General features: G+C 37.1%; 3 protein-coding genes across 3 annotated transcripts in view; all 3 read left to right on the plus strand.

Annotated features, from left to right (window-relative positions):
• The window catches only part of LOC131319263 (uncharacterized), a 50,379-nt gene extending 41,423 nt beyond the window's left edge, over nucleotides 1–8,956 (plus strand). Inside the window, exon 7 of the mRNA XM_058349442.1 lies at nucleotides 8,121–8,956. Coding sequence (XP_058205425.1) covers nucleotides 8,121–8,735 — 615 coding nt within the window. The 3' untranslated portion in view covers nucleotides 8,736–8,956. The remainder of the gene's footprint in view (nucleotides 1–8,120) is intronic.
• LOC131319271 (uncharacterized) overlaps nucleotides 1–27,294 on the plus strand; it is a 37,784-nt gene that overhangs the window by 1,034 nt on the left and 9,456 nt on the right. Inside the window, exons 2-6 of the mRNA XM_058349457.1 lie at nucleotides 502–1,037; nucleotides 3,231–3,395; nucleotides 4,279–4,353; nucleotides 5,588–5,635; nucleotides 5,763–6,205. Of these exons, the coding sequence (XP_058205440.1) occupies nucleotides 749–1,037; nucleotides 3,231–3,395; nucleotides 4,279–4,353; nucleotides 5,588–5,635; nucleotides 5,763–6,139 (954 nt within the window). The 5' untranslated portion in view covers nucleotides 502–748 and the 3' untranslated portion in view covers nucleotides 6,140–6,205. The remainder of the gene's footprint in view (nucleotides 1–501; nucleotides 1,038–3,230; nucleotides 3,396–4,278; nucleotides 4,354–5,587; nucleotides 5,636–5,762; nucleotides 6,206–27,294) is intronic.
• On the plus strand, nucleotides 13,627–26,663 carry LOC131321072 (uncharacterized). The gene is made up of 4 exons (XM_058352088.1): nucleotides 13,627–14,066; nucleotides 17,745–18,251; nucleotides 25,478–25,615; nucleotides 26,542–26,663. Exons 1-4 carry the CDS (start codon nucleotides 13,694–13,696, stop codon nucleotides 26,661–26,663), a joined length of 1,140 nt encoding a protein of 379 aa, XP_058208071.1. The 5' UTR covers nucleotides 13,627–13,693.

Here is a 27,294-nt window from a genome sequence, read left to right on the forward strand (position 1 = left end):
ATAACTTTGGTAACACATGTGACTAGTTGAAAAATCACTTGCAACAAGTGTACTCCAATGAACTTTTCAAATATTATGTTTTTTATTACATTTTTTGATTTAAGGAATCCACATTGCCAAAAAGATTACTGAGTTTACCAATCATAAATACTAAATTTGATGACAAGAAAATTTGAAGACTCAGAGCTACACCAAAATGGTGTAGCAACTAGCAAGTTTGTTATCTTCTTTGAAATTCATTTTACTAACATAGATCTTGAAATATGAATTAATTTTGACTTTGTTATCTTTCTTGGACCACCACACTTACATCCATGGAGTAAAATGCGGAGTCAAATGAGTTATTCCATCGATAAAGCTTTTAGACAGAAAATTTTACTTTTGATTTGGGTTTTTCCAGTGCTTTATAAGAAATACTTTCCAGTGCTAAATCTCAATTCTCATGCCATGCAATACAAAATTACAAGAGAATACTCTCTCTCTCTCTCTCTCTCTCTTTAGAAATGTACTGTAACTGAAAGATTTACACGCGCGCGCAGACGATGGAATGGAGTATAGGCAAGGCCACTATCTAGCCTAGCAAAAAGCTGCAATCAACGGGGATTGGGACAAAGCCAGGGAAATCATAGAACGCGACCCAAATGCTGTTAGGACTCACATCACACCCACCTTAGAAACAGCGCTCGCTATCGCCATCTCGTCGGGGTCGGCGGGGAGAAATCGTTTTGTGAGGAAGCTTTTGGAGAAGATGACACCACAGGATGTTGTGAATCTAGTTGACAACGACGGCGGGACAGCCCTTTTCGAAGCTGTAGTCGTTGGCAACATGGAAGGAGCTAGAATGTTAGTCAACAAAAACTCGAATCTTCCGAATAAATCGGCCAAACATGGAATTATGCCTCTCCATTGGGCTGCCATGTGTGGGTTTAGAGAGATGGTTCTTTACTTAATGGAACTCACTAGTGATCATTACATTCTATTGGATGACTACGCGGGGGCTTATCTTCTGTGTCTGCTTACGCGTAGTGAAATGTATGGTGAGTATTTCTTTCTTGGATAATGCTATGGTGTCTACGGTCATTTTGAAAGCACCGTAATTTCTAGTAAAACTTCACCACTACAAGTATAACCAAGACCAATGACATGTATAACTAAGGCCTTTACAAGGCATAACCAAAAAAAGTTATGCCTTAAAACACTGGTTATGTCTTAAAAAGTGTTTTAAGGCATAACACTTTTTGATTATGCCTTGTAAAGGCCTTAGTTATACATGTCATTGGTCTTGGTTATACTTGTAATGGTGAGATTATTCTAAAAATTACGGTGTCCCCAAAGTGACCGGGGACATCATAGCATCATCTTAGTTTTTCCCTTCTTTTTTTTGATCAGCTATGGTTAGTATTTGTTACAAAATTACAGTATATATATATACACACACACGGTACGCATGCTACTTTGTTTTTGTTTTTTTAATTGATTTTGCAACTCTCTTTTTCTATAACGACACTCTCATTCTCTCACAAAATAAATCACCTAATAGAGACAAAAAATAGTGTCGTTAGATAAAATGGACGGGAATGGCAAAATCACTTTTTTTTTTCCCTGTTTACAATTTTCCATGACATATTACACAAGCAGCGTCCCATGCGACGCATGACAAAATACGTACTTGCATAGACGTTTGACTTGAGTTATTTATAATGGTAGTTATTGCTCATTGATAGACGGTTTAATTTTAATGGTGAAGATTTTATTAAGGACGAGAAAATAAAAAATAAAATAAAATAATTGAGTGAGGTACACGTTGAGTGAAGATCAGCGCACAAGCTCTTCAGGTGCCCGGTGGTAACTTGCTTTCCCCTTTTTCCTCCTCCTCCTCCTCCTCCCTTGGTGGGTGGCATATGATTGTTTCTGGTTTAGGTGCCAACATAGTTGAGATATTGACCGTTAGTTGTGATGCTTTTTTTCCCGTTTTCTTTTAATCATTGTAACTTCGATTTTTTGATTAGTAAATTTTTCCTTGGTGATAAAAAAACTTGCTTTCCCTTTTTCCATGAGAGTGAAAGAGACACACAAGCTCTTTACAGGACAAATGCCGATCGGATTAAATTTTGATGGATAAAAGAGCATATATATTCGCCCTCTATATCTAGTCAACAAACGGGCCCTTAGAATTCATCGACTGGGAGGAATCTCTAAATAACAAACTTCATAATTTATTCCTTACCTCAGTTTATTATTCGAAGAGTCAGAATTTTAGAGTGCACTCCAATCAACTCTTCAAAATTTTGTTATAGTACTAAATTTTTTCTTTTATATTGCTATCTTAATTGTTTGCTACAACAGATTTTCTCAAAAACAAATAACTATTAGTTTGTATAACAAATATGTGTGTGTCCCCATCTAGCTAGTAAGTGATCCCTTACTTTCCTACGGTGTGGACCTCATGGTTCGGAGCCCCAAGCTAATAATCGATCGGAGCCGTTCAACTTTTTTAGAACATATTTTTAAGAAAAGTTGAAAAAAAATCAGCTCAAACGAATATCAATAAATGCTTGATCCAAACAGTTTTATTATAAAACAGTTCCTGTCAAGCTTTATGGTTGTTAGGATTAAGCACTTACTGACATTCGTTTAAGCTTATTTTTTGCAAGTGCCCTTAAAAATATGTTTTAAACAAGTTGAACAGCTCCGATTATTAGTATTGGGCTCCGAACTTTGAGGTCTGCACTTAAGATCCGCATTTAAAGTTCTTATTAGAAGCTCACAGTATATATATTTTTGTACTCATATGCAGGGCGGAGCAATGATATGTAGTTAGTGGGGTCAAATATATAAACTTATACCTAATTTGTTTTTGTTTGTGTTAATTTTTCGTATATATGAGGTCAAATATGTAAAATATCAAGACAAATTAAGTCTATCCTATGAAAGAATTTCAAATTGGTGGGGTCGCGTGACCCCACTTCTTTCTATGTCCCTCTGTCTATGCTCATACGTCAAATTTGAAGAAAAAGAAGGAATTGAAAGGATTAGCTAGTGTTTGAAGAGTATGTAGAAAAATTTAAGAGTTCACAAAGAATAAAGTTTTTTCACATACAACAGTAAGGGTTTGATGGAGATTCTCTAAGATGTTAGTACTACTATGATATAACTTAGCACCAAATATTAAATGTAGAAGAACATTTGAATAAATCCCTAACCATTATCTTCCATCAATTGTGCTGCAGACATAGCTTTAACTTTTCTTCACCGAAAACCTGAGCTGCTATGCATGGCATGCATGGGATTCAAGGAATTAAATCTTTTTGATATAATTGTCGAAAAGCATTCTTCATTCCCAAGTGGAAATTCCTCAAACTTTTGGCATAATTTAGTCTCTTTCATCCTTTTGGGTTAGTCTCTTTCATCCCTTTCTCTCTTGTTTCTATTTCGCCTATATACCTGCTCTGCTCTAAAAATAAAAATGAATTTGAGATTTTCCATAATAAATGAAACCCTCACTGTCACGGATTAAATGACAATAAATCTCATGTTGTTACAATGTTCATTTCATCGACATTCAACCAATTATAATTGGCCGGTCGACCAAACACGTAATATTGGAATTAGCCAGATGATAAATGACAGTAAATCTCATGTCGTTACAATGTTCACTTCATCAACATTCAACCAATAACTGGTCGATCAAACACGTGATATTGGAATTAGCGAAAAGTGATTTATATTGACTAGTTCACCCTTTTTGGAAATGAGAAATACTTCCAATTCTAAAGATTTTTGACACAAAAGTATTGCCTTTTCTAAAAAAAACCAATTCTTTTGAGGAATAAAAAATAATTATTACTCTTTTTTATTAGGGTTAATTTCACTGACCTCCCCTCAAGTTTCTGACAAACACAAGGATCTCCCTTGAGTTAGCTAGGAATATACAAAAATTAAAAAGATACGTGAACCTCGTTCCTAACAAATAAGTAAAAGTTAAGAATTGCCATTCTATGAAACTTTTTTTTTTGTCAAATACTTTTTTTTCATTCATAATTTTTCGTCGTCCTATATATTGCCACCAAGTTTCAATAAGTTGTGGGGTCATCGACCTTACTCTATTTTCAAAATATGGAGGATGATTCATGCCTGATTTCCCCAGAGTGATGGGAAAGATCGATGTATACATTTATCTACTCATGTCTTCTTTAATTTCAACAAATCTACGCTGACTACAAAAATAATAGCCTAAAACACACTTTAGCATGATATTTGATTCATTGTCCCATGTAGGAGCTCCAGTGAACCATCGTAATGAAGGAGGAAGAAGAGGAGACATTGAGAATCCAGCCAATTATTGCATCTCTGGTTTGGCTATCACACTACATACTTCTTTCCATTTTTCGAACGGAGAAAATTTTAATTAGTGTCAAATAAATAGGTCAAAATAGAACCGCAATACTACTCGTTAAAAGTGCTAATAGGCAACAAAGACGATCTTTGCCACACTAATTTACGACGGTAATTTCCAAAGAAATTAAGCAATTAAGCAACCAATTCAAAGAGCATGCACATGAAAAACTCATTTGAAAGATTAGATGGCCAAGATCCTTTCTCCCCTGGGACTTGGGTGGAAAGGTGAGATCAATTCACTCGAGACAAAATACGGTATAAATTTTATCTTATTGCTCTCTTACACTTGAAACGCGAGTAAAGTTACAAACATAGATAACAGATAATTTGAATACGAACTATAAATTCTAACAGTCAGTGCTGTAGGTACAGTACAGCAGCCGTGCACAAATTGATTTTGCGCCCGTCTCGGATTCGACAAAGATGATCAGAGTCTGCTCATTCTGTTGGAGATATTTTGTTTAGAGTCTTTGTAAAAAATGATATCAATCTGATATCGGTAAGGACGTTTACGAATCATCCAACTTTGCTAACTGAATTCTGAAGCAAAGTTGGATGATTTATAAATGCCCTTACCGAGTTACCGACATCGAATTGAGATGATTTTTCACAGAGACTCTAGACAAAATATTTAATTTGAATAAAATGAGCAGCTTCAATCATCTTAATTTGTGGAATCCGAAATGTCCGCAAAATCGATATGTGCGTGACTGCTGTACAGCCTTTGTTGTACTCATATCATTACTACTGAAGTCCTAGTTTGTATTCTTCTGTGAAAAAGAAACAATACTATATTGATTATTTATGGTAACTTGAAGCTTTTCTGGCAACCTTTTTTCGCCAAATTTCATGAATTTTGAAGTTCAAAGAGCATGTATAAAGATATTTTGAATTCTTATCTCAATGTCACGAATTCAAAATGGCTCTCAGGTGCGTATTAGGACTGCAATCCTATCAACACCAAAAACTCATCATTCATACATACTATACCTAGTACGTAGCTAATAGCTGTAACTATCTTTGGTGATATGAATGACCCCATTTTATCAACTCTTATTCGGTAGAGACTAGTGATCAAGAAGGCAGTCTTGAGCAGTGACTTTATTCCCACTGAATTTCAAGTAAATTTTGACTTTTGTTAGATGTGAATACTTAATAAATTGATTACTCGTAGAATCTTATTGTGCAGTGTGGCAAAGATTGCATATTATGATTTGGGATGTCGCTGAAAAACTTGGTAAGGATTGGTACTGTGTTTATATATATATATGCCATTTAACATCAATGCTAATGCAAGTTATAGACTAGTATTCATTTTGAAAAATGTTATTGCATGCATTCTCAAAAAGAAGATGATTTTACAGTGCCGTGTGTCAAATGCATCCGAGAAAAAGAAGAGAAACAATATTATGCACTACAGCTTGTCAAATTCCTCTGCATGGAAGTTGCAAAATCAAATCTTTCAAAGGTGGAAATGATATTTAAGTCAGCATTGCGAAAAGCAGTACGTGCAGGGATACCCGAAATTGTTGAAGAGATTGTATTGGCATATCCTTCAGCATTGTTTTTTATGGATCTAGGCCGCCTAAACATCTTCAAATATGCAATTCTATGCCGTCGTGAACGTGTGTTCAACCTCATATATCAAACTGATTATGCTGGTAAAAGATTTATATTAGGAGAGGACTATTCATTGAACAATGGTTTGCATTTGGTTGCACGTCTGACACATGAGCAATAAATCAATCTAAAAGCTGGTGCTGCTGGTGCAGTTCTACAGATGCAACGAGAAGTGCAATGGTTTAAGGTCAGTTTGCCCCTTCTTACTTGACGATTCCTTAGTCCTAAATTAATGGGTTGCCCCCAAGCGTAGGGTGGAGACCGACATAGCACAATATCCGGTAAAACCAGAGTAGAATCTACAAAGACGGTGATGTATGCTGACTAAAAACTCGAGTTGTTATAATTTGAATTGGCTCTTAGGTAGCCACCACTTTTCGTTTGATGAAAGATTAACTAAACTTACGGAATTGTTTGGTTTTTTTCAAATAATTAAAAAAAAGGTACAGTCGTAGGGTTTATAACACTCGCAACTGGCCCGGACTCATCTGCTCCAATTGGTGTTTTTTGAAACATTTGATTTTAGACTGAAAAAGATACCCTCCAAGATGCGAACCCTTATGGTCACCGTTTGCCTATGCACAACGGAGAATGAGTTTTAGACCCCCATTCCCCCTTTCACATGGACTCCAACAATGCCCAGATTTGTCTACAGAAAGTATTTTATCAATCTAAAATTATTTTTTAACATTATTTATTTCGAAATAGGAGCAGAACGCATCCAATCCGGCCACGGTGTGCTAATCACCCGTCGACCCTACCCCGACGAGTCGACGACTACTCACTCATCATTGAACAAGAAACAAAAGAAACTCTAATTTAAAATATGCTTCTATTACTCGAGATGGAAAATAAACAAAAGATCCAAGTTAAACAAGAATCAACGAATAACTTTTACAAAGAACAAAAATCAAAACAAGTTACCGGAGTGCGAATAAATTAAACAAAATTTAAAAACTAAACAATATTGATGGCAGCCCCCGTTCTTCGTCCATGAACTGGGATCGTAGCCACCCAAGAATTATGTACGTGGGCCCCCTTTTATAAGCTGCTGCTGTAATACCTCTGAAAACCCCTATTTTCTTTTCCCCGCACTCCATATTAAGCCTTGGCCCACCATTTTTTTAATTGTAAATTATTGGGCCCACCTTGTTTACTTAGGTAATTGAGCACAGTTAAAGAGAATCAATTTCTTCGAGGAATTAACCCCCTAACGTATCAATGGGTCTGCCATTTAATTTAGTTGATTGACAGTGCCTTGCAAAATAATCTCCAAACTCATGGACCAATATATCTTTGCACAAATAAATTCCATTTGACTGTTACGCTTCCAAATACCTACAATACAGAAATAAAGTAATACAGAAATAAAGTATAAAATTCCAAATAATAATATGAAAGGACCTAACAAGGATAAATCAGTGAACGCTTATGTGAACATTTACGCGCCTATTACTTCTCCACCATGTAAAGTAAATTAATAGAGAAAAATATAATTATTGACAAATACTTTTTTGTCACTAGACTTTTATACCGTACGTTGTCTTCCAAGACTGTTTAGTTGGATGCTCATGATTATTTTCCCGTTTGCTTTTAGTATATGTGAATGAAAATCTGATGATCCGCTTTCTTTATAAGTCCTTCTGAACTTATTTGGCTAATTTGTGAACTATCGTTAGGTATTTATTTTGTAGCACCATACTCGAGTCTAATTGCTTTAACAGTATTACCCATTCCCCTCTCCCAGTCCCCTAGTATAGAGTAGATTAGGATTAAGGTATGACAAAAAAAAAAAAACATCCAGAGGCCAAAACATATAAATTACATTTAGGTTAAGGCATTAGCTCAGCCATTTGATCGGGCGTACCTCAAGAGCTGAGCTTAGTTAACCATCGTGGTAAAACAGTCTAGAAAGCACACAAAAATTTGTTGTATAACTTTTACTGCAGTATTTTCATACATGCAAAAAAATTTAACCACCACCCTTTCACAACTTTTTTGTCCCAAGAAATCCTCTAGAATGTAGTCTACAAGTTTTGGATTGTTGATCTTTTAATAAGTAGAAATTTTTGCTCTCATTCTAAATCACCTAATTGATACAGGAAGTAGAAAAATTTTCACAACCTGGTGACAAAGAAAAAAGGAATGCCGATGGAATGACACCTATAGAAGTATTTTCTGAAACGCACCAAGATTTGGCAAAGGAGGGTGAGCGATGGATGAAAGATACAGCCACATCATGCACCATAGTTGCTGCCCTTATTGCCACTATGGTTTTTGCAGCTGCCGTTACAGTACCAGGTGGAAACGACGATCATAACGGCCAGCCGATACTTTCGAAACAAAAAGCCTTCATAATTTTTGGCATGTCAGATGCACTGGCTCTATTCTCATCCATCACTTCTGTGTTAACGTTCTTGCTTATCCTGACTTCTCGTTACGCAAAGGAAGATTTCCTATATACCTTACCCAAGAGGTTGATTCTTGGTCTCATAACCCTATATGTCTCCATCTTATCCACGATGGTAGCCTTTGGTGCTATATTATATCTCACGTTTGGAGATAATAAGGAATGGATTCTTATCCCTATTGTTGCATCGGCTAGTATTCCGGTCACCTTGTTCGGAGTGTTGCAATTTCCTCTCCTTGTAGAGATGATCCAATCCACATATGGTCGAGGCATTTTCGGCAAGCAAAGTAATCGTGTGCTCCGATAGGTTAAATATCAAAAGTTGAGAGTATTGCAAACGTACTTGAGGCTATTTGATTTTATTTCACTATATATGAGTTGCTTTCTGATGTTGTGTGCCGCAGTGAGTAGGTATCTTTCTTTGCTTCTTAATAAGTATCTACCACTGGATTTATATGTACATCTTTCAGTCCTTACCACCGGGCATAGAAAACTAATCTTCGCCAAGTAACGATTTAAGACTTCTCCCATGCTAATTAAGCCGGTTATTTCTCATCATTACATTAATGCTTTTCGTGTGGCTTGTAGCACACATGCTCGGGCTTTTGTTATTCCACTTATTAATTTCTGCTCGATGTTGTTCATTGTGTTTGAATTAGGTTTCCCGTCTCAAATCTGTATTGAGAGAAATTTCACTAGAAAATCTCCCCGCGTCAAAAACGAGAATTTCTTTCGTATTAATTACGTTGGTGATGGAGGTTTTGAATCGAGTGTTATAGCTAGGTGTCAACCTGGGTCTGGGTGCCCATTGTCACTGCTACTCCCTTATGTATGCTCCTGCCTCCACGTTTGAAAAGAACACGGCCAAGGATCCTAGTGCCGAAAAGGATAGTTAGGCCCCATGGGAGGCTACCACAGAGGAGCCAGAGGCCGAGGCTGAAGAATCCTTCAGTCGGCACGCTGGAGGCGAGTCTGATGGAGTGACGTCGGGCGCCTCCGTTAATTTGTTTGCAAACCAGAAAAACGGTATCTCCCGGAGTGAACAAACCCGTTCGAGTCGTAGTTAAGATTTTCATTTTTCCTTTAATAGGCATTGACTGATCACTCATTGTTAATTTTTCAAACTGTTGACGCACATTTCTCCAAAGAACAGGAGAAAAAGAGCCTTAACAAAAGTGGGCGTGTGATGAATGAGAATATACGGGCATTCCTGGAGCAGAAAACTACTCCAATTAATTTGATTAAAGAAATGAGCGCGTAACCTAACCTCCTACAAGCGACTGGATGAACTCGATCAAGGAGAAAAATAAGTAGCAAACTGGATTCAACTTGCCTCAATGAAGAGGACTAACAGGTCGTTTGGATGGAGGGGATTCGAGAGAGAAGAAAGGAGAGGGTGAAGAATCCGATTCTCACCCACGTTTGGTGGAGTCATCAGGCGAGAAAGGGGTGGGGAAGGAGAGAAACCGTTTCCTCACAGGACCCCATTTCTGAATCGTGCCGGATGTGGCGCGATTCCGTGAGAAAGGAAAGGAAGGCGCGCGTGCGGGCCACGGCGGAGTTGCTCGCTCATCGCCGGAGTTGCTAGCTCATCGCCGGTGTTGCAAGATCGTCGCCGGAGAAAGCTTCATCGCCGGAGTTTACAGATCTTGGTCGCCGGAGTTACAGATCTTGGTCGCAGGAGAGAGTTTCTCGCCGGAGAGGGTTTGATTTCTCCCGGTTGTTTGGGTTGTACAGTGAGAAATCACTCCCCTCTCTTTTCCTTTCTCGCCATTAATGAAGAAGACTCCCCTTTCTTCTCCTTTCTCACCCCTCCATCCAAAGGGGCTGTAAGAACTTCCGACAGAAATCTAAACAAAAGTGATTAGTATAAGATTAAATTAAATCCTATGAACATAAGAATTAATTTAAATTATACTAACCACCTCCGCAAAAAGTGGGAGACTCCTATCTTACCACAGCAAACTGATTTATCTCTCTACATCCATTAAATCGGTATTACCCCTAACCGAAATAAATTATTAACCCATCAATTATTTAATCACATCCATAATTAATTTGGGTTTTCCCAAATGTGGCCCAAACACAAACAAAGTAGACATTTAATTCATCGACTTGGAAGACCCAGCTCAACTCGAAGATCTGGCCACAACTTTGTCATATTATGGCTCACGTTCTGTTGGATTATTATCCGAGTCCAAGCATAGGGGTTAATTGCCTTATGATTGAATATTTGAAAGCCCAAATTAATTGCGTGGAAATAAAAATGCGAATTTAGTATTGCATGCAGAAAATGCGATCCTAATGGTTTCGACTTGCCTGAAGATTCAATTAGACAAGCCTCATTGCGATATCTAGTGTTATGGCTAAGTAGTAGTTCAATACTTCAATGGCCCAGAAAACGACCTAAGTTAGTGTTGAGATATATAGTTGATGTTCAACTTCAATATCGAGGCTTTCCCTTTAGCCAAGCAGAAAATAATAGGAATATTGTGGCTTTCCGCTCACATTACACAATGCAAAAAACAAAAAACTTTGCTTTGGAGAAAGGCAAATTTGATGAGGCTTGCATTGAAATCATTGATGACACAGTTGTTACGCTGTTGAGAAAAAAAGGTTTGTGTCGTCCCAAGGCAAGTAGTGGAATTTTTTGAACAAATTCTTGTCTTTAGAAAAGAAAATAAGAGCAGAATTGAATGCAGAACCAATATATATTTTCCTCAAAGTGGTACGTTTCAAATCATTGGTGGTATAGTTTTTGCATTGTTGAGAAAAATAAAGAGGTTTATGTCGTCCCACGACAAGTACTGAAATTTTCAGAACAAATTCTTGTTTTAAGAAAAGAAAAAAAGAACCAATACTTTCCTTGAAGAGGAATTGGAATTTCTTATTCAATCACAACTGATTACACGAGCCACTTACTTATATAAAGAGAAAGGGATTAACTAGTAACTTACAGCTGTAACCCACTAGAAACAGATTAATGCCAGACGAAAAAATTGACTTATTGGCTTATTTTTTTGTCTTTATTCAAAAAAATTATGTTTTGATCGAAATTTTTTACTTTTTAGATTCCTCTCATCATGACGAAGCAATAATTCCCAAAAAATTGACGAGAAACTAACAAATGTGAAAAAAAATTGAATAAAGACATAAAAATAAGCTACTTTGACTTATTTGTCCAAACACCCCTCATTTCCTTCCTTTTCTATTGATCCAATACTCTAATCATTCCTCAAAGTAGTATGGTTCAAATGTTGATGGCACAATTTTTTCGTTGAGAAAAAAGGTTTTTGTTGTCCCAAAACAAGTAATGAAATTTTCGGAATAAATTCTTGTCCTTAGAAAATAAAGGGCAGAATTAAATGAAGAACCAATACTTTACTCAAAGTAGTATGTTTCATGAATAGAAAGAAAAATGATTCATTCGTCTAAGAATTTTTTCTCATGCACATGAGATTTTCCAAAACTCTTCAAAATATACTTTAATTTCTTGACCAAAAGCAGTTTATTCTATGAAAACATACTTCTTTTTTCTTCGTTAATCCAAGAAAGATATGCCTTGCTTGATGGGGTTCGCTGACTCTTTAGGATCCTGGATGGGGTTTTGCTATCTTAGGATACGACATGACATGGCATGGCATATGATGTCATGAGTTTAGATGTTAACATATTTGAGATGCTTTCTTTCGTTATAATGCTGTCGCGTCTTCGATCCTTTTAATCTTTTGTAATATCTTCGGATCTTCCAAAGATTAATAAATTCATTTCTTTCCGCGGTTAAAAAATCCTTGAAAGTTACGTTGAATTGCTCTAAATCAGGTTGGAGAAGGTTTGCTAGTTCTGCTTGCCCCAGTTAGTGTATCTACTTGTATTCTGAGCTGTGATGGTTTTTACATTTTGTGCGTTAGTTTGCAGTGACCTTTATTTCTTCTCCTTCAAATGAAAAAAAGTTATTCGCCGCCGATAGAAAATGTTCCGTCTTCACATTATTTAGACCTTCTAGGCTTCTAGCCAAACATTTAGTTCACTTTTTTTATTCTGTAATTAAGGTGTTTATATGAAGATGATCGAAAAAAGATCCGAAACCATAACAATAGGACATGCACCACCTGGGGTGGTGGCACGGTGGTCAGCCTGCTTTGGTGGGATCAGTACGTCATGGGTTCGAGGCATGCTATCAATGCTCTCTCGAACCCTGGGGCAGTGGTCTCACAATTCAGGTCTTAGGACCCCTCTGATCCCCCCTTGTTGAGGGCTTTGGCCCAAAATGGTGCAGTACTCACCTTTGGGTTTCGGTCCTCTCCCAGCAACTCGTTGCGAGTTTAAAAGGCTCTATCATCATGTCCAAGAGCAAGTCGCCATGCCTGGTCGCCCCCTCCAACCCTTTTAGCTTAGCCAAAAATAAAGGGTCGTGCAGGGGGACCTCTTGTGCTCCTAATTATTGGTGTCCAATGTGATTAGAAGATTTCTTTCTCCAAAAAGTACGTCAATCTCACATCAGTAAGCCCTGACCCACAAGATATAATAATTCGTTCTTCCAAAGAAAAAAGGGTTCTTACTAGCCGGCCCTATTTTGTGACAACTTACCCGTCCAAACCCACCACATGTCACACCAAGAATTTACACCCTCAAGAATTCACCTCTCCAGAATTCACACCCTCAAAACTTTACACCTAAACAATTCACATCCTCAAAAATTGTGCAAAAGAGCAAAATAAAAATTGTGCAAAAAGGAAAAATAGTAAAAGCATATTTAAAAAAGGGCTGGATGGAATAGCTCTACAAAAAAGAATTTGCATGAAACTCTAAGCAAAAAATGAGACCGGCGAATAATTTTCTCAAGGAATTGTGCCACTAACTAGCAACTAGCCAGCTCCGCCCCCTAATCGAGGCTGCTGACCACTCTCTCAATCTTCTCAAGGAATTGTTCACCAAAAGGAAAAACAAAATTGTAAGGCATTCCGATTTGAGACCCACATATATATAGAAGAAGATGCGCGGCTGATGTACTACTGGCATTTCGTACGAATTAAAGTTGATCTGAAGACGTTTTTCATCCTAGCTAGCTAATTAAAAGTACCGCATGGGCCATACAAGGAAGGGAAAGAATGAAGAAAGGAATCACAAAATTAAAAGGTTCGTCAAGCAATCTACCTATTTAAATAGCCGATTTGGCATCATGATTTTGAATACTATGATCAGTTAAGCTGGTATAGCTTTCCACTCACAAACACACACGCGTATATTTATATATATACATCAATGGAGTCGTCAAGCAACGTTAACAGTACTGGTTCTCCAAGAGAGAAGTGGCCATATCCGACGTCGGAGATTAATGTTCTGGACATCGTCCCCAAATTGTCGTCGGAGAGAAACTACGGCAATTGGAGGTTATCGATGCGGGACTTCATCCGCGTGCGAGGTTTGATTGGTTTCATTGAAGGCACGGCTGTTGCTGCGGGGGAAAGCAACCGAGACGAGGCTTGGAACGGATCAAACAATCTCGTGCGAGGATGGATACTGGCAACCCTCAGCGAAGATATCCGCCCGCGAGTGCTGCGCTACGAAACTGCTAAAGATTTGTGGACGGAGTTGGAGAAAATATTCGACGCGACCAGATCATTATGGCGACTCGGTAATTAATGACTTTTTTAAAGTTGATGTTCTCATTATGGAAATTTCAGGTTTGGAAATTCTAACTTCCGGAAGTAAGGGTCCAATTCTAACTTCCGGAAGTAAGAGCTGGAGATGCTAAGAGCATCGTCAACCCATGACTTCAAATTGGAAATGCCTTATTTTTTTTAAAAACTTGTGTGGCATTTTGTCCAACAAACTTTCATCTTCAACTTGGATGTCTAAGTTCTACATATAAACGCATAAAAGACCTACTTTATCAATTAAAAATGCCAAAAATAGATTTAGCAAGATGATTCAAAAATTGAAGCAAATGGTGCGCAACCAAATCTACGTTAGATCTGACACTAGACCTTATGCGAGGGAGGGAACATAATAATGTCGTATTACATACCCAAAGGAGTTCGCATTTGCCCTCGTTAAATGACCATTATATCCCTCATTCCTTCCCACGTTTATCCGGTATAACTCAAAGCAAGAGCAAATAAGAAAATTGACACATTTCTTCATCATCCACCATACCAACCAGTATAAAACAAATTAAATATATACTCCTCAAATGGGGTCCGGTAGTGCACCCTAGCACTACAAGGGTTTAGTGCGCCATCGAAATCGTTCGTTTCCGCAATCGATGATTCAAATTCATTCAAGCACTCTTGCATGGTCAAAATTTATTTGAACTGGTAAGAGTTAACAAACATATTTGAACCATTCATTAAGAGATGGACGGCTCGGATGGCGTACTACAAAGTGCACTACAGGATCTACACTAGAGGACCCCCGGTACTCATCCTCCTATATAAAATTATAGACCTTACAAAACATCTATCCCCATTATATATCTCATTCGATAATATTCCCCTCAGTGGTGGATGCAGAAATTCTGTGAAGGGTGTTTGAAATCCCTATTGCCTCTAGATCAAAACCACAACCATATACACAAACAAAAATAATCTATTTCAGTACTTGGGTTGCACACATTGGATTGATTTGTGACCCTTGATTTTTGGGTTGTATGTTCAAATATTTTGGATAGGGTGTTCAAATATGTTTGGATTGGATATTCAAGAAGGGCTAAACTAAGCTAAAACTAAAAATATTAGATGTATTTTGTGGAAAAATAAACTTTTGGGATGTTCAAGTGACCACCCTTGCCAAAGGGCTGAGCCGCCACTGATTCCCCTTGTGCTATTTTCTAAAATTTATGCCACTGACGGACCGGCTGTTCCGTGTTTGTTAGCGGGACCAGTCCTAAACTTTTTGGAAGTTCAGGTTGGTTTGGGGTAGAAGGCAATTAAGGCATGCATATTCAACATTTTTTGTTTTTACAGAAGAATTTTTTTTTTTCTGAAACGGCAAAATATTATTAGTGAAAACTTGATAATGAATACATTAAGTAGAAGATACATTAAATTGAAAACGTTGAAAAATCCTTACAAACAAGTGTTGTGGCTTGTTGGCTAAGGCTTCTCTTTTTTTTTTTTTTTTGCCCAGCAAAAGAAATTTTATTAGAGTTCGAAAGGATACATCGAGAGAAAAAGTTGGGGAACGAAATAGCTCAACCCAACAAAAAAAAAACAAAATAATTCTCCCTTATGGCAGTTCGTGCCTCTCTGGCATGTCTGCCTTTTTGAAGATCCTCCCTCCTCTCTCTCTCTCTCTCTCTCTCTCTCTCTCTCTCTCTCTCTCTCTCTCTCTTACTCCCTCCGTCCCTTTTTTAGAGTCCAGTATTTCATTTTGGGTTGTCCATTAATAAGTGTCCATTTTGTAAAGTTAGTGGGTAAAAGTTAGTGTATTGTCTATTTTGTCCCTAAAAGTATATTCCATTTTAAAAAGTTAGTGAGTAAAAGTGCAATGATGATGGGTAAGTATGAAAAGTGGAGGAAAAAATTGATGTGAAATGTATAATAATGATGTCTTTTTAATAAGTTGGAATTACGAAGCAGGACATTTAAAAAGGGACGGAGTGAGTAATATTTTTTTTTTTGCATAAATCTCACAATGGCTGTAAAAATTTTCATTAATTGGAAAAGAATGTGAACCAATTGGACTTTAACTTTTTTTAGGAAAAAAACCACGACATATATACACCCCTTTTTAGGAGTGTATGATAACTACCCCTAAAGAATTAATCACCATTGTATCTTGATCACCATGCCAATTACCTAATCACCAGAGTTGCAGGCCTTGACTCCTAGGCCAATCCTTTAGGATTTTGGTATTAAGTATGCCGATGGGGATGATTAACTTATGAAAATAATTAATCTTAGAACACTCGTACTTCTTTTTTATGCTGCTAACAAAAATCCACTACCAAAACCGTCCAAGTTTTGGATGAAATGATAAACCACTTTAGTGCATAATTTCTTATATTTTTTGAGACCAAATTATGGACTAACTAAGATTTTAATCCAAAAATCACACGTTTTGTGATAGACTATCTTATATTTTCTGGCACCAAAAAAGCCAAACTGAAAAGTGGATATTTTCCGAAATATTTGGGTAAAAAAAAAAAAATTCAATTCCTCTTGTCGAGACGAATCAATAGTCCACAAAGCGCAAAGCTAACGAACGTGAGTAATTTTTTGAATAAGGACAAAACCTTCAAAAAGTCCTAAACTCTAAAGAGAAGTAGAGAACTCAAACTATGTTTGGCTGTAGCTTTTTTTTTTTTCTTTTACGGCAAAAAAAAGTTTTTCATATTATTAATGATCATAAGAAATCCTGTAGTAATACAACAGGAGGAGTCATACAATGAGATTGCGACAACTCAACCTATTTCCTCACCTCTCAATTTTAGATAAGAAAATATGTCAAAACACCATAAACACCATGTTGGCAAGATACTAACTATACGAAGTCCAAGCATCCAATAGGCCAAGCCCGAACCCCAAAATACACATCTAATGGGCCAAAGCCCTAACACCAATTGGGCCAAGCCCGATACCTAATTATGTAAAAACCAAACCCTAGCCAAACGCCACTGCTCCACTGCCCCTGAATCGCCACCGCCACCGTCTCTGAATCACTGCCACCGTCCTCATCATTGCTCTTAACTTGAACATCCAGCGGTGGCCAATAGCCACCTTCGTCATCCGACGACCTCACACCAGACACTAAGTCCCATGTTCCTGCCACCCGACTTCCTAAACAGCCCGGGAATGTACGGACTCTAAATCAGCTCCTAAAGCAGTCCCAAATCTGCCCCCTAAGCAGCCCCGAATCTGATCCTAAATCTACCCCAAATTATCCCCAAAATCGGCCCTCTAAACAGCCCCATAAGACGGTACGTACCCAAAAATCCAAAATAGACAGAACTAACTACCAGAGAGAAAAATAGAACTAAATCTCTCAAACTACCTCCAAGGGACCCTTTCTCTTTTTCCTACTCGATGTATCATTTATTAAATTTTAATAAAATTGTGTTATCTATCAAAAAAAGGGAACTCTAACAGGGAGAGAAGTTTTCTTCCATTTAGAGAGAGAGAGAGAGAGCGAGCCTGGCTGTAGCTTTTATTAATAGCCTATATAAATTATAAAAGGCTTTCCGTTATTTTAGTTACATACAAATATAACTTCTCTCTCTCGCTGTCTCTCTCTGTGTCTCTCTCTCTCTCTCTCTCTCTCTCTCTCTCTCTCTCTCTCTCAATATAACCGAAAGATTTACATGCCCATGCAGATGAAGAAACAGAGTATAGGCAAGGCCATTATCTAGCCTTGCAGAAAGCTGCAATCAATGGGGATTGGGACAAAGCCATGGTAATCATAGAACTCGAACCAGATGCTGTTAGGACTCCCATCACCCCTAACTCACAAACAGCGCTCAGTCTCGCCATCTCGTCAGCATCAGCGGGGAGAAATCTTTTCGTGAGGGAGCTTTTGGAGAAGATGACACCACAGGATGTTGTACATCTATCTAACAACCGGGGAGCCACAGCCCTTCACTACGCTGCATCCATTGACAACATGGAAGGAGCCAGAATGTTAGTCAACAAAAACCTGGATCTTCCTAACGTTCCGGACAAATCTGGAGAAACATCTCTTCATTACGCTGCCAAATATGGGCACAGAGAGATGGTTCTTTACTTAAACAAAGTCACTAGAGAAGACATTCTATTGGATTTGGCGAATGGCCGCAAGGGTGCTTCACTGCTTGTGTGTCTTCTTACAAGTAGTGAGCTTTATGGTGAGTATTTGTTTTACAGTTTACACTGATCAATCGATCTGTTTTGCTGCTCACTCCGTTCTATTTTAAATGCTCTGTATTAAAAATTGTATATTTTTTTTACCTCAAATTTAAAAATATTCGGAACTACATTTTGAGAAATACATTTTTTTTAAAGTTAAAACGCACAACTTTTCGTGGGGAGCATTTAAAATTGAACTGAGGGAGTACTTACACAGACATTTTAGTTTCTATTATTTGTAATGGTAGTTATTCTCATTGGTAGATGATTTAATCTTCATTGTGAAGATTTTATTAAGAATGAGAAAATGGGGAAAAAAAAGAGTGAGGAACACGTTGAGTGAAGAGCCAATAAAAAAAATTAAAAAAAAAAAAAACGTTGAATGAAGAGACGCACAAGCTGATCTTTAGAGTTTGTCTAGTGAGAGCTAGAAGTCTCGACTACTTTCTATTTCGGTATATATTCTAATTGTTTGCTCTAATAGATTTTCTCAATACCAAATCACATTTTGTAGTATGATACATACATAAATACGTACATATATATGTACGTAATGTATGTATGTATGTATTTTTATAAACTTATAATTCATACATAGGGGCAAACATGATACTCTATCTATTCCGTTGCACCCAAACAAAAATGATACTCTCTTCCAAGGGCAAACCTAGTATTTAGTTGCAGTGGGATCAAATATTTACCACACATAATTTTATGGGATCTTTAGGACAAAAATATTATCTTTTGGGGCAAAATTACGAAATACTCTTTAAAATTATACCTGTTCTAAGGGAATTTTGGAACTCAGCGGGGTCATATGACCCCGCTTGCCATAGTGTGGTTCCGCCACTGCTCTCTCAGTTCATTTTTAAATGTCTACTATGGTTTTGCAAGTCATTTTTAATGACTTTTATATCTCTCGACGTATATTATATTTTATATTTTTAAAACTTTTATTTTTTAAAAACAATTTAGATCTATTTAACAAGATTTATGTTACATATGTAGTATTTTTTACAATATACATTAAGAGATATGCAATTGAAAATGTTACGCAGAACCATAGTGGACAATTAAAAAGGAACGGAGGGAGTATATAGCTGGTGGGGTAAAATATATAAAGGTATAGCTAATTTATTTTCTCTGTGTACAATTTTAATATATGTGACGTCAAATGCGTAAAATATCAACACAAATAGAAATTTCAACTTATAGCGGGGTCACTTGACCTTACTTGTTTCAAAGTCCCTCCGCCCGTGCTCATACGTCAAATTTGAAAAAGAAGAAGAAGAAGAAAGATTTTAAACGGTTAATTCGTGTTTGAAGAGTCCGTAAAAAGATTATTTTAAAATTTTACAAAATCTTAATTTCTTATGTAATTCAGATAGGAAGTTTGGTTGCATTTCGGTTTGGTTTCCGGCTGTGATCATTGTGTTTTTTTTTTTTTAACAACAAAGAAGAATATTATTAAGGATGGGAAGAGAGAATACATAGGTAGATAAAGAAAAGAAAAAACGGGCATCACAACCCCAAAGATATATATCCCAACAAGGTTGGCGTCTATCCCAGCGACAATCATATGCCAAGAACCCCAAGCCAGCTGATAAGGAGTCAACTAACTTAGAGAACAAACAACAACCCAACAAACGTGGGAACATAACCTTCAGTTCAGAAAACAGTTAGAAAATGCAGCCTTAAAACTAGAGATAAAATCCGATGAAGCCCGGACCAAGCAAAGGCTGCCAGGTAAATGATACTAAGCCGTAGTCACCATGAAAGACCACATCATAAGTCAGCCTCTGAGTCACTTAAGATTGAAGTAGAATTAAAGTTTGATCACCAAATCGACAATCAACAAGTCAGTGAAATCTTATAATCATGACCATCAGCAAAATATTTCAGCAAGGGAGTAGTCCACGATAACGAGCATCTACTCCACAGCAAGTCCAAGGCACAACAGAGTCGAACATTTCGGAGCATCCACAGCAAGTCCAAATTCAGCAATCGAACAGGCCAGCCACCTCATATGCGTAACCTCAACAATCTGCCACTCAGCTAAAACTAAAACATCGTAAGAAATAATCATCTTCCAGCATCCACTAAGCCCCAAGAGAGTGCAACCCAATTGGAAGTTGCCCCATCTGAAGTAAGTACCAGCAACAAAATTCCAGCATCAAGACAGGCTCTCCTAGCCCTCCAAAGAGTTGGAGTTGGTAAGAGATAGCCAGATTAAACCCAGCATACCAGCAGTAGAAGTCTCGTAGCCCTCCAAGGAATAGGAGTTGATAAGAGGTGATAACTTAGAGGGTCACATACCCTCTAACAAAAGTTTATGAGAGGGATGGATAAATCAGCAGCTTAGGACCAAATGAAATAAGGTCAATTATGAACAGTCTTAGCCCTCCAAGAATGGAGTTGGAAAGTGCCACAAGAAGCCGCCACAACACCACCACCTAGAGCCACCCCCAACCCAAACACCACAGCCCTAGAAACAAGCCCAACCGCCAACCAAACCCAGCAAGCCCAAGAGCCAACCACCCCCTGATGTGGTAAAAACTAGTGTTTTTATCCCCATCCAAATGCCATTTTACCCTTGATTTTTGCCACCACATTCTGACTATATTACTACACAGTTTCCACATTTCTTCTCTCAGCTTCTTCCTTTTGATTCTCCCCTCCTCATCAATGCTCCCAGACTCAACTTGTATATCCAAGTCATGAAGTTCCAGCTCCACCTTGTCAAGTTTGGTTTGAAGTTCTCCATATTCCTCTTTAGCACAGATTTTGAGAGCATCTTTCATACCCTTGAGTTTCTTGTGTATTCTATTAGCTGCCCAACCTCGCACATTGCAGTCATGGATGAGTATGAAGTTTCTCCTACAACATGCAGCCTCCAGCATGAAAAAATCTGAATTCGACACAGTTAGAAGGTCCCCCAGCACACACATCAGCGTCCACTTCAACATAATCACAGGCAGTATCACCCCAGAGTGACCCAATGAAATTTTCTGATATAGATTTTTGTTTTGTCTCTTGAATCAGAAGCATATCAATCTTCTGGTCCCAAACAATCTTCTTAACTTTGCTTCGTTTTTCCTTCTTACTAAGCCCCCAAACATTCCAGGAGAGGATTTTCATTTCCCCACTCCCCTGGAAAAGAGGCAAAACAGCGGTTAAGTAACCGTAGGTGAGTGAGCCAGCAGAGCTGCTCTCAGTTCTTCTTCCTCATCTGTGACCATAATTTTGCTGATAATTTCCTCATCATTTCCCAAGTAGTCATCACCAATAACCCTTGTCACTGTCCACGCAGCTTGGGACTTGTTAAGTAGAATTCTATTCCTGTTTATGATCCGTTCAGTTGAGACGGATAAGGCCGCAGCTGCGATAGCCGAACGAAAGTCCACGCACTTCTGTTTTTTCCTTCTACCACCTTTCCTTTTTATTGAGGGCATTGAAATTCCTAAGATTTCTTCCACCGATTTCTATTTTATTGGGTTTGCATACTTCCTTTGTAATGACATCAGTTACAGATGGAGGGCTAGAGGTCTGAATGCACTCATCATTAAAGGGAGTAATACTAATGCACTGCACCTGGTTCTGTGGTAGAGTGGGAACCCGAGATTGGTTGGAATAGTGATTATAGGGAGAGGGAAGATCTAGTGGTATCCCAATACTTAGTTGACGGCCCGCAATAGAATTAGAAAACGAGAATTGGTTTCCTCATTTAACAGTAAGACTGTTCCCCTTCCAAAAAAAGTGATTGATACCCTTCCATCGGAGTTGCATGCTAGCTCAATAGACCGCGGGTTTCGGGGGGCAGCCAAGTCGGTATTGATGTTATTCAATGTTTCTCTTACCAGCATTTTGAGCCACTACAACCGTATTGACATTTGGCACAACCTCCTTACGGAACCCTTGAGACTCTGCCACCTCTTCTTCCAAATTCAAATTTACCTCCACGACAGCCTCGTCTTCCCTACTCTGTTGTTGCTCCTTTGACTCAGCCGTTGATGGATTTGATAGAGATCCTTCAATACTGCAACCAGTGCATGCACAATCCGTCCGTAGAATTGTATTAACCACCAATTGTTCTACAATGACTCGTATCTGACTTGTTTTGCCTTTATTCTCAATCTCCACAACTTGATTTATTAATTCCATCTTCAACTTGTTTTGCCCTTGTTTTGTTGACATCTTGTCGACTTATTCTGCTTTGGATCGATCCGTGGCATATTGTGATGCCGTTCTCACATATTTTCCTGTAATTTTTGTAATTCTCATTTCAAAGATTAATGAAATCTTTTTTGCCTTAAAAAAAAAAGCATTTAAGCGTTGATGGAGATGCTCTAAGACTAGGGGTGGCAAATTGGCGGGTTTTGGTCAAATTGGATGAGTTATAAGTGGGTTGAGTCTTTAATGGGTCATTGACCCATTTAGAACCCATTACAACACGAAAGGCCTATAGCGAGGATTTAGTTTCCTCGCAAAAGCATCTAATTTCCTAGCAAAATGTATTAGCGAGGAAAATTTTCGTCGCCAGTTTTCCTCGCTAAAACCTTGTCGCAAAAAGTATTAGCAAGGAAAAAAATTCCTCGTCTATTTTGACGTGTTTAATCTTTAACAAAAAAAAATTTAAATTTTAAATTGCCCCCACTCTCTCTCTCTCTCTCTCTCTCTCTCTCTCTCTCTCTCTCTCTCTCTCTCTCTCTCTCTCTCACACACACACACACACACAATATGTATATGTGTATAAATAAAAGTATCCATGATACTTACAAAATTGCATTTGAAATTAATACTTAACATATTTATCTGGTTATAATTAAAGAAATGCCATTAGAATCACCTAAGTTGGTTTAAATAAAAATCAACAAACTGTTTATGGAAAAAAAAATTACAGCATGAATGCACAATACATATGAAATAGTGTATTTTTTGTGAAATAGTGCATTTTATGTAGATGTTTTGAAAATAAAATTGTGATGATCCAACTTCAAGATATTTTAAAAAGACATCAGTACTTTAAGATGTTTTTAACTTTATCTTCTGTTGAGTTTTTTACTATTATGGAAAAAATCATCGATACCTACACTCTAAGATATCTTTCATTGCTAATTAGAATAAAAAAAGTGACAAATATATGAAGTTTTTTCACCAATTACTTATTTTTTCCTTTTCTGAACGGCATTAAACCAATTACATATATATTAAAATTTTAGAATGACTAAAATATCCATGTACACTGAAATGACCATATTACCCATATACATCTAAATAACTAAAATACCCATGTACAATAAAATTACAATATTATACATCTAAATGACTAAAATACCTATCTAAATTGGCATTTTATGGTAAAAGAAAACTGAGAGAGAGAGAGAGAGAGAGAGAGAGAGAGAGAGAGAGAGAGTCGTTAGAAATGTTCAGATAATCAGCATGGGTTTGGATTAAAAAGTAGGGAGTGATTTTTTTCGTCTTTATTCAAAAAAAGAAATGCATTTGGTGGTTTTACATCAAACTTTTGTGAATTATGGTTTCTGTCACGACGAGAGAAATCGAAAAAAGTAAAAAAAAAATTGATCGAAACTCAGAATTTTTTTAAAAAGTACAAAAATAAGTCAAAAATAATTTTTTAATTTTGTTTGCAGAATTTGATCTATCAAACAAGATTCATATTACATATTGTTTGATTTCAGTAAGCCTATTATTTTTAAGTTTGAAAATTACAAATAAATACTTATTTTGGAGATATTTTTCGGTGCCGGGTGAGTATATCCCACGTGAAACGTACCAAATTTTTTCCAATTCGAAGGGATAGAGAGAGATTGTAAGAATTGAAAAGTGTGTTTGTTTTGTACTATTGGAAGAGAGAACGTGAGAATTGAGTAGTTTGATTTGTTCTGTACTATGAGAGAGAGAATTGGAAAGTGTATGTATATATATATATAGAGAGAGAGAGAGAGACAGAGAGAGTGTGTGTGGAGCAGATACAAGACTACAAGAGTAAAGTCTCTCCGTTTGACTAGGAAGGTATAAGGAGTTAAGCACATTAATACTCGATCAGGAGATCAACTGAGAAGGGTTCAATTAGTTGGGTCATAATCATGATTTATTGGGTCATTTAAGTTGATTCAATTAAAATCCAACTAAAACCCAATAAATAAATGGGTTAGATGGGTTGGACCCATTCTAACCCAATTAATAAATGGGTTGAGTTATCGATTGAGAAGGGTTCAATTAGCTGGGTCATAATTATAACTTATTGGGTCATTTAAGTTGACTCAATTAAGACTCAACTAAAACCCAATTAATAAATGGGTTAGATGGGTTGGACCCATTCTAACCCAATTAATAAATGAGTTGAGTTGGGTCTATTTTTTAGTGGATGGGTCTGGGTTGATTAATGGGTTTGGATTCAATTTGTCACCCCTATCTAAGACCAATGGCAGCTGCACACCCAAGGTATTGTGTGCAGTTGAATCCGAAGTTTTTTTTTAGTAGTAGTAATTTTAGTTTATGGTATATTTTAACACTCATCCAATACATTATGAACCCCAATAAATCTAGGTAATTCATAAATGAACACCTAATATATTAGCTTGAACAAAGCTCACACTCATATTGAAAGACACTTCTAGAAAATGTGAGAACAAAAAGAATTTATTGTTGTAGGTATCATGCTCTATGTCCATTGTTGACGGGCTTAATGTATTAATTTCGTATTCATGAAATTAACTGTATCAAATTAGTTTTGTTCAGCTTATGGAATACGGACAAGCTTTAAAAAACCTTGTTAACGGAAAAATCTACCTTCGAATTCATATTCCTAAATCTAAGAACATAAAATGTCAAACATTTTTACAAAGAGTATTGGTAAATTAATACGTACACCAGTTTAACATTCGCATAAAATGTGAAACCTCGTTCAAGAGACTATAAAATTACATCTCCCCATCCCAAAGAATTGTCAACTACGCCAGACGAGAACTTAAAAAGTTTAAATTTTTTATTTTAAAATTTTTCATTTTGCATAGTGAACAATTTCTTTGGAAAGGAGCTTTTTTTTTTTTACCACACTATTTATACTAACATATATGTGAGGTTTTGTGCATATATTATTGGCCATTGAACTACTAAAGTTTACGTAATTCTGAAACACCCCACCGAAAATTCATGAAGCGGCCATTGTCTAAGGTGTTATCTTCCATCAATTGTGTTGCAGACATTGCTTTGACTCTGCTCAAGCGAGAACCTGAGCTGGCATGCATGGAACCCAATCCTTTTGAATTTATTGCGGAAAAGCATTCTTCATTCCCGAGTGGAAATTCCTCAAACATCCGTCAAAGTTTATTCTATTTGGGTTAGTCCTTTTTCTCCTGTTTCTATTAGTCCTACATACCTGCTCTGTTTCAGAAAAACAAAACGAAAATGGGTAAATTGCACCGGCGCTTCTTGAGATTAATTTGCCTTAATCATGGATACCCCGTCACGTATTTAAAGGAGTCTTTGTTTCATAGTGTTATTAGGCCAATTAGGGCCGGCTCTTAGATTTTGGAGGCCCAAAATGATCTTCGAAAGTGAGGCCCTTAATAATTGTAAAGAAAATCAAATAAAAAGTCGATCACACTGAATAATTTTGATTCGGATATAGTATTTGTTTGCAATGAGAAGTACTGGAGTAGTAGCGTTTAAGGGGGAAAAAAGATGCATCTATACACCCATCACACTGAATAATTTTGAAAGGCCCCAGAGATTTTTGACAATTCCATAACCTTTTATTCCTCGTTTTTTGTCTTTTTTAGTTTGTTTTTTCTTGTATTCCGTGTTTTATTTTTTTGGGCCACTGGAAGTTAAGTATAAAATGTCTTTTTGAGTTTAAAATTGGGCCCTAAAATAACATATATATACTAGGTTCTAAAAATAAATGGGGACCCTATTTTTTGACATTTTTGGGGGACTTAAGGCCCACGTCTCTTGGGCCTTAGCCCAGAGCCGGCAGTGAGGCCAACTGATGCCCTCCGAACTTGAGAATGAGCTCTCAACAAGTTTTAAAACACGAACGGTTTTGATCATAAAAATGAGCCCAAAAATATCTGAAAGGGAGATAGCTGATCAACATAATCGTCCAATCCAAAAACCAAGACCGGAGAGGATCCTTTTCCCAATGAAAAAGATTTATACATTTATGTACTCATATCTTCTCTTCAACAAATCTACGCTCACTACAAAATTAAAGCCTAAAACACACTTGAGCATGATTCATGGAACCTTTTGTTTTGTGTCCAGTTCCAGTAAAATCAGAAGGCATTGTAAACCATCATAACGAAGGAGGAGGAAGAGGAGACATTGAGAATCCGGCCGCGGCCAATTGTTGCATCTCTGGTTTGGCTATCACAACACATACATAATTTCTTTTCTTTTTTTAATTTTAATTAGCGTCAAAAAGTTATAAATTAAACGAAGAAATGACAAAAAAAAAAATAAAAAATGGCATCATTGTTAGAAGTATGATATATATCCTCCATCCTTACAACCGCAATACTCGTTAAAAGTGCTAGTAGACCAACAAAGATGATCTTTGGTACACTAGTTTCCAAAGAAATGGAGTAACCAATTCAAAGAGCATGCATATATGCACATGAAAAACTCATTTGAAAGATTAGATCAAATACTCAGATCAATTCTCTCAAAGATAAATTAAGGTATTCTCACAAGCAAAAGCTATAATTAGAGACAATGAAAAACAATATGTTTACTCACTAGACGCTGGAGCTAATTTTCTTTTATAGGGGACACTTGAGCTATTAGAAAGCTTGGGTGCGTAACTGTGGAAAGCTTATTGCTCTCCTCCACTTAAAATGCGAGTAACATGTATATATGTGCGCGCGCGCTCACACACACACACAGATTCTTGATACCTTGAATATGAACTATAAATTCTAATTTGTATTCTTTTTCGAAAAAGAAATGACACTATTCCGATTATGATAACTTTAAAGCTTTTCTAGCAACTTCTTTTCATCAGTTTTGATGAATTTT

Source organism: Rhododendron vialii, chromosome 3a (assembly GCF_030253575.1).
Source record: "Rhododendron vialii isolate Sample 1 chromosome 3a, ASM3025357v1".
NCBI classification, from domain to species: domain Eukaryota; kingdom Viridiplantae; phylum Streptophyta; class Magnoliopsida; order Ericales; family Ericaceae; genus Rhododendron; species Rhododendron vialii.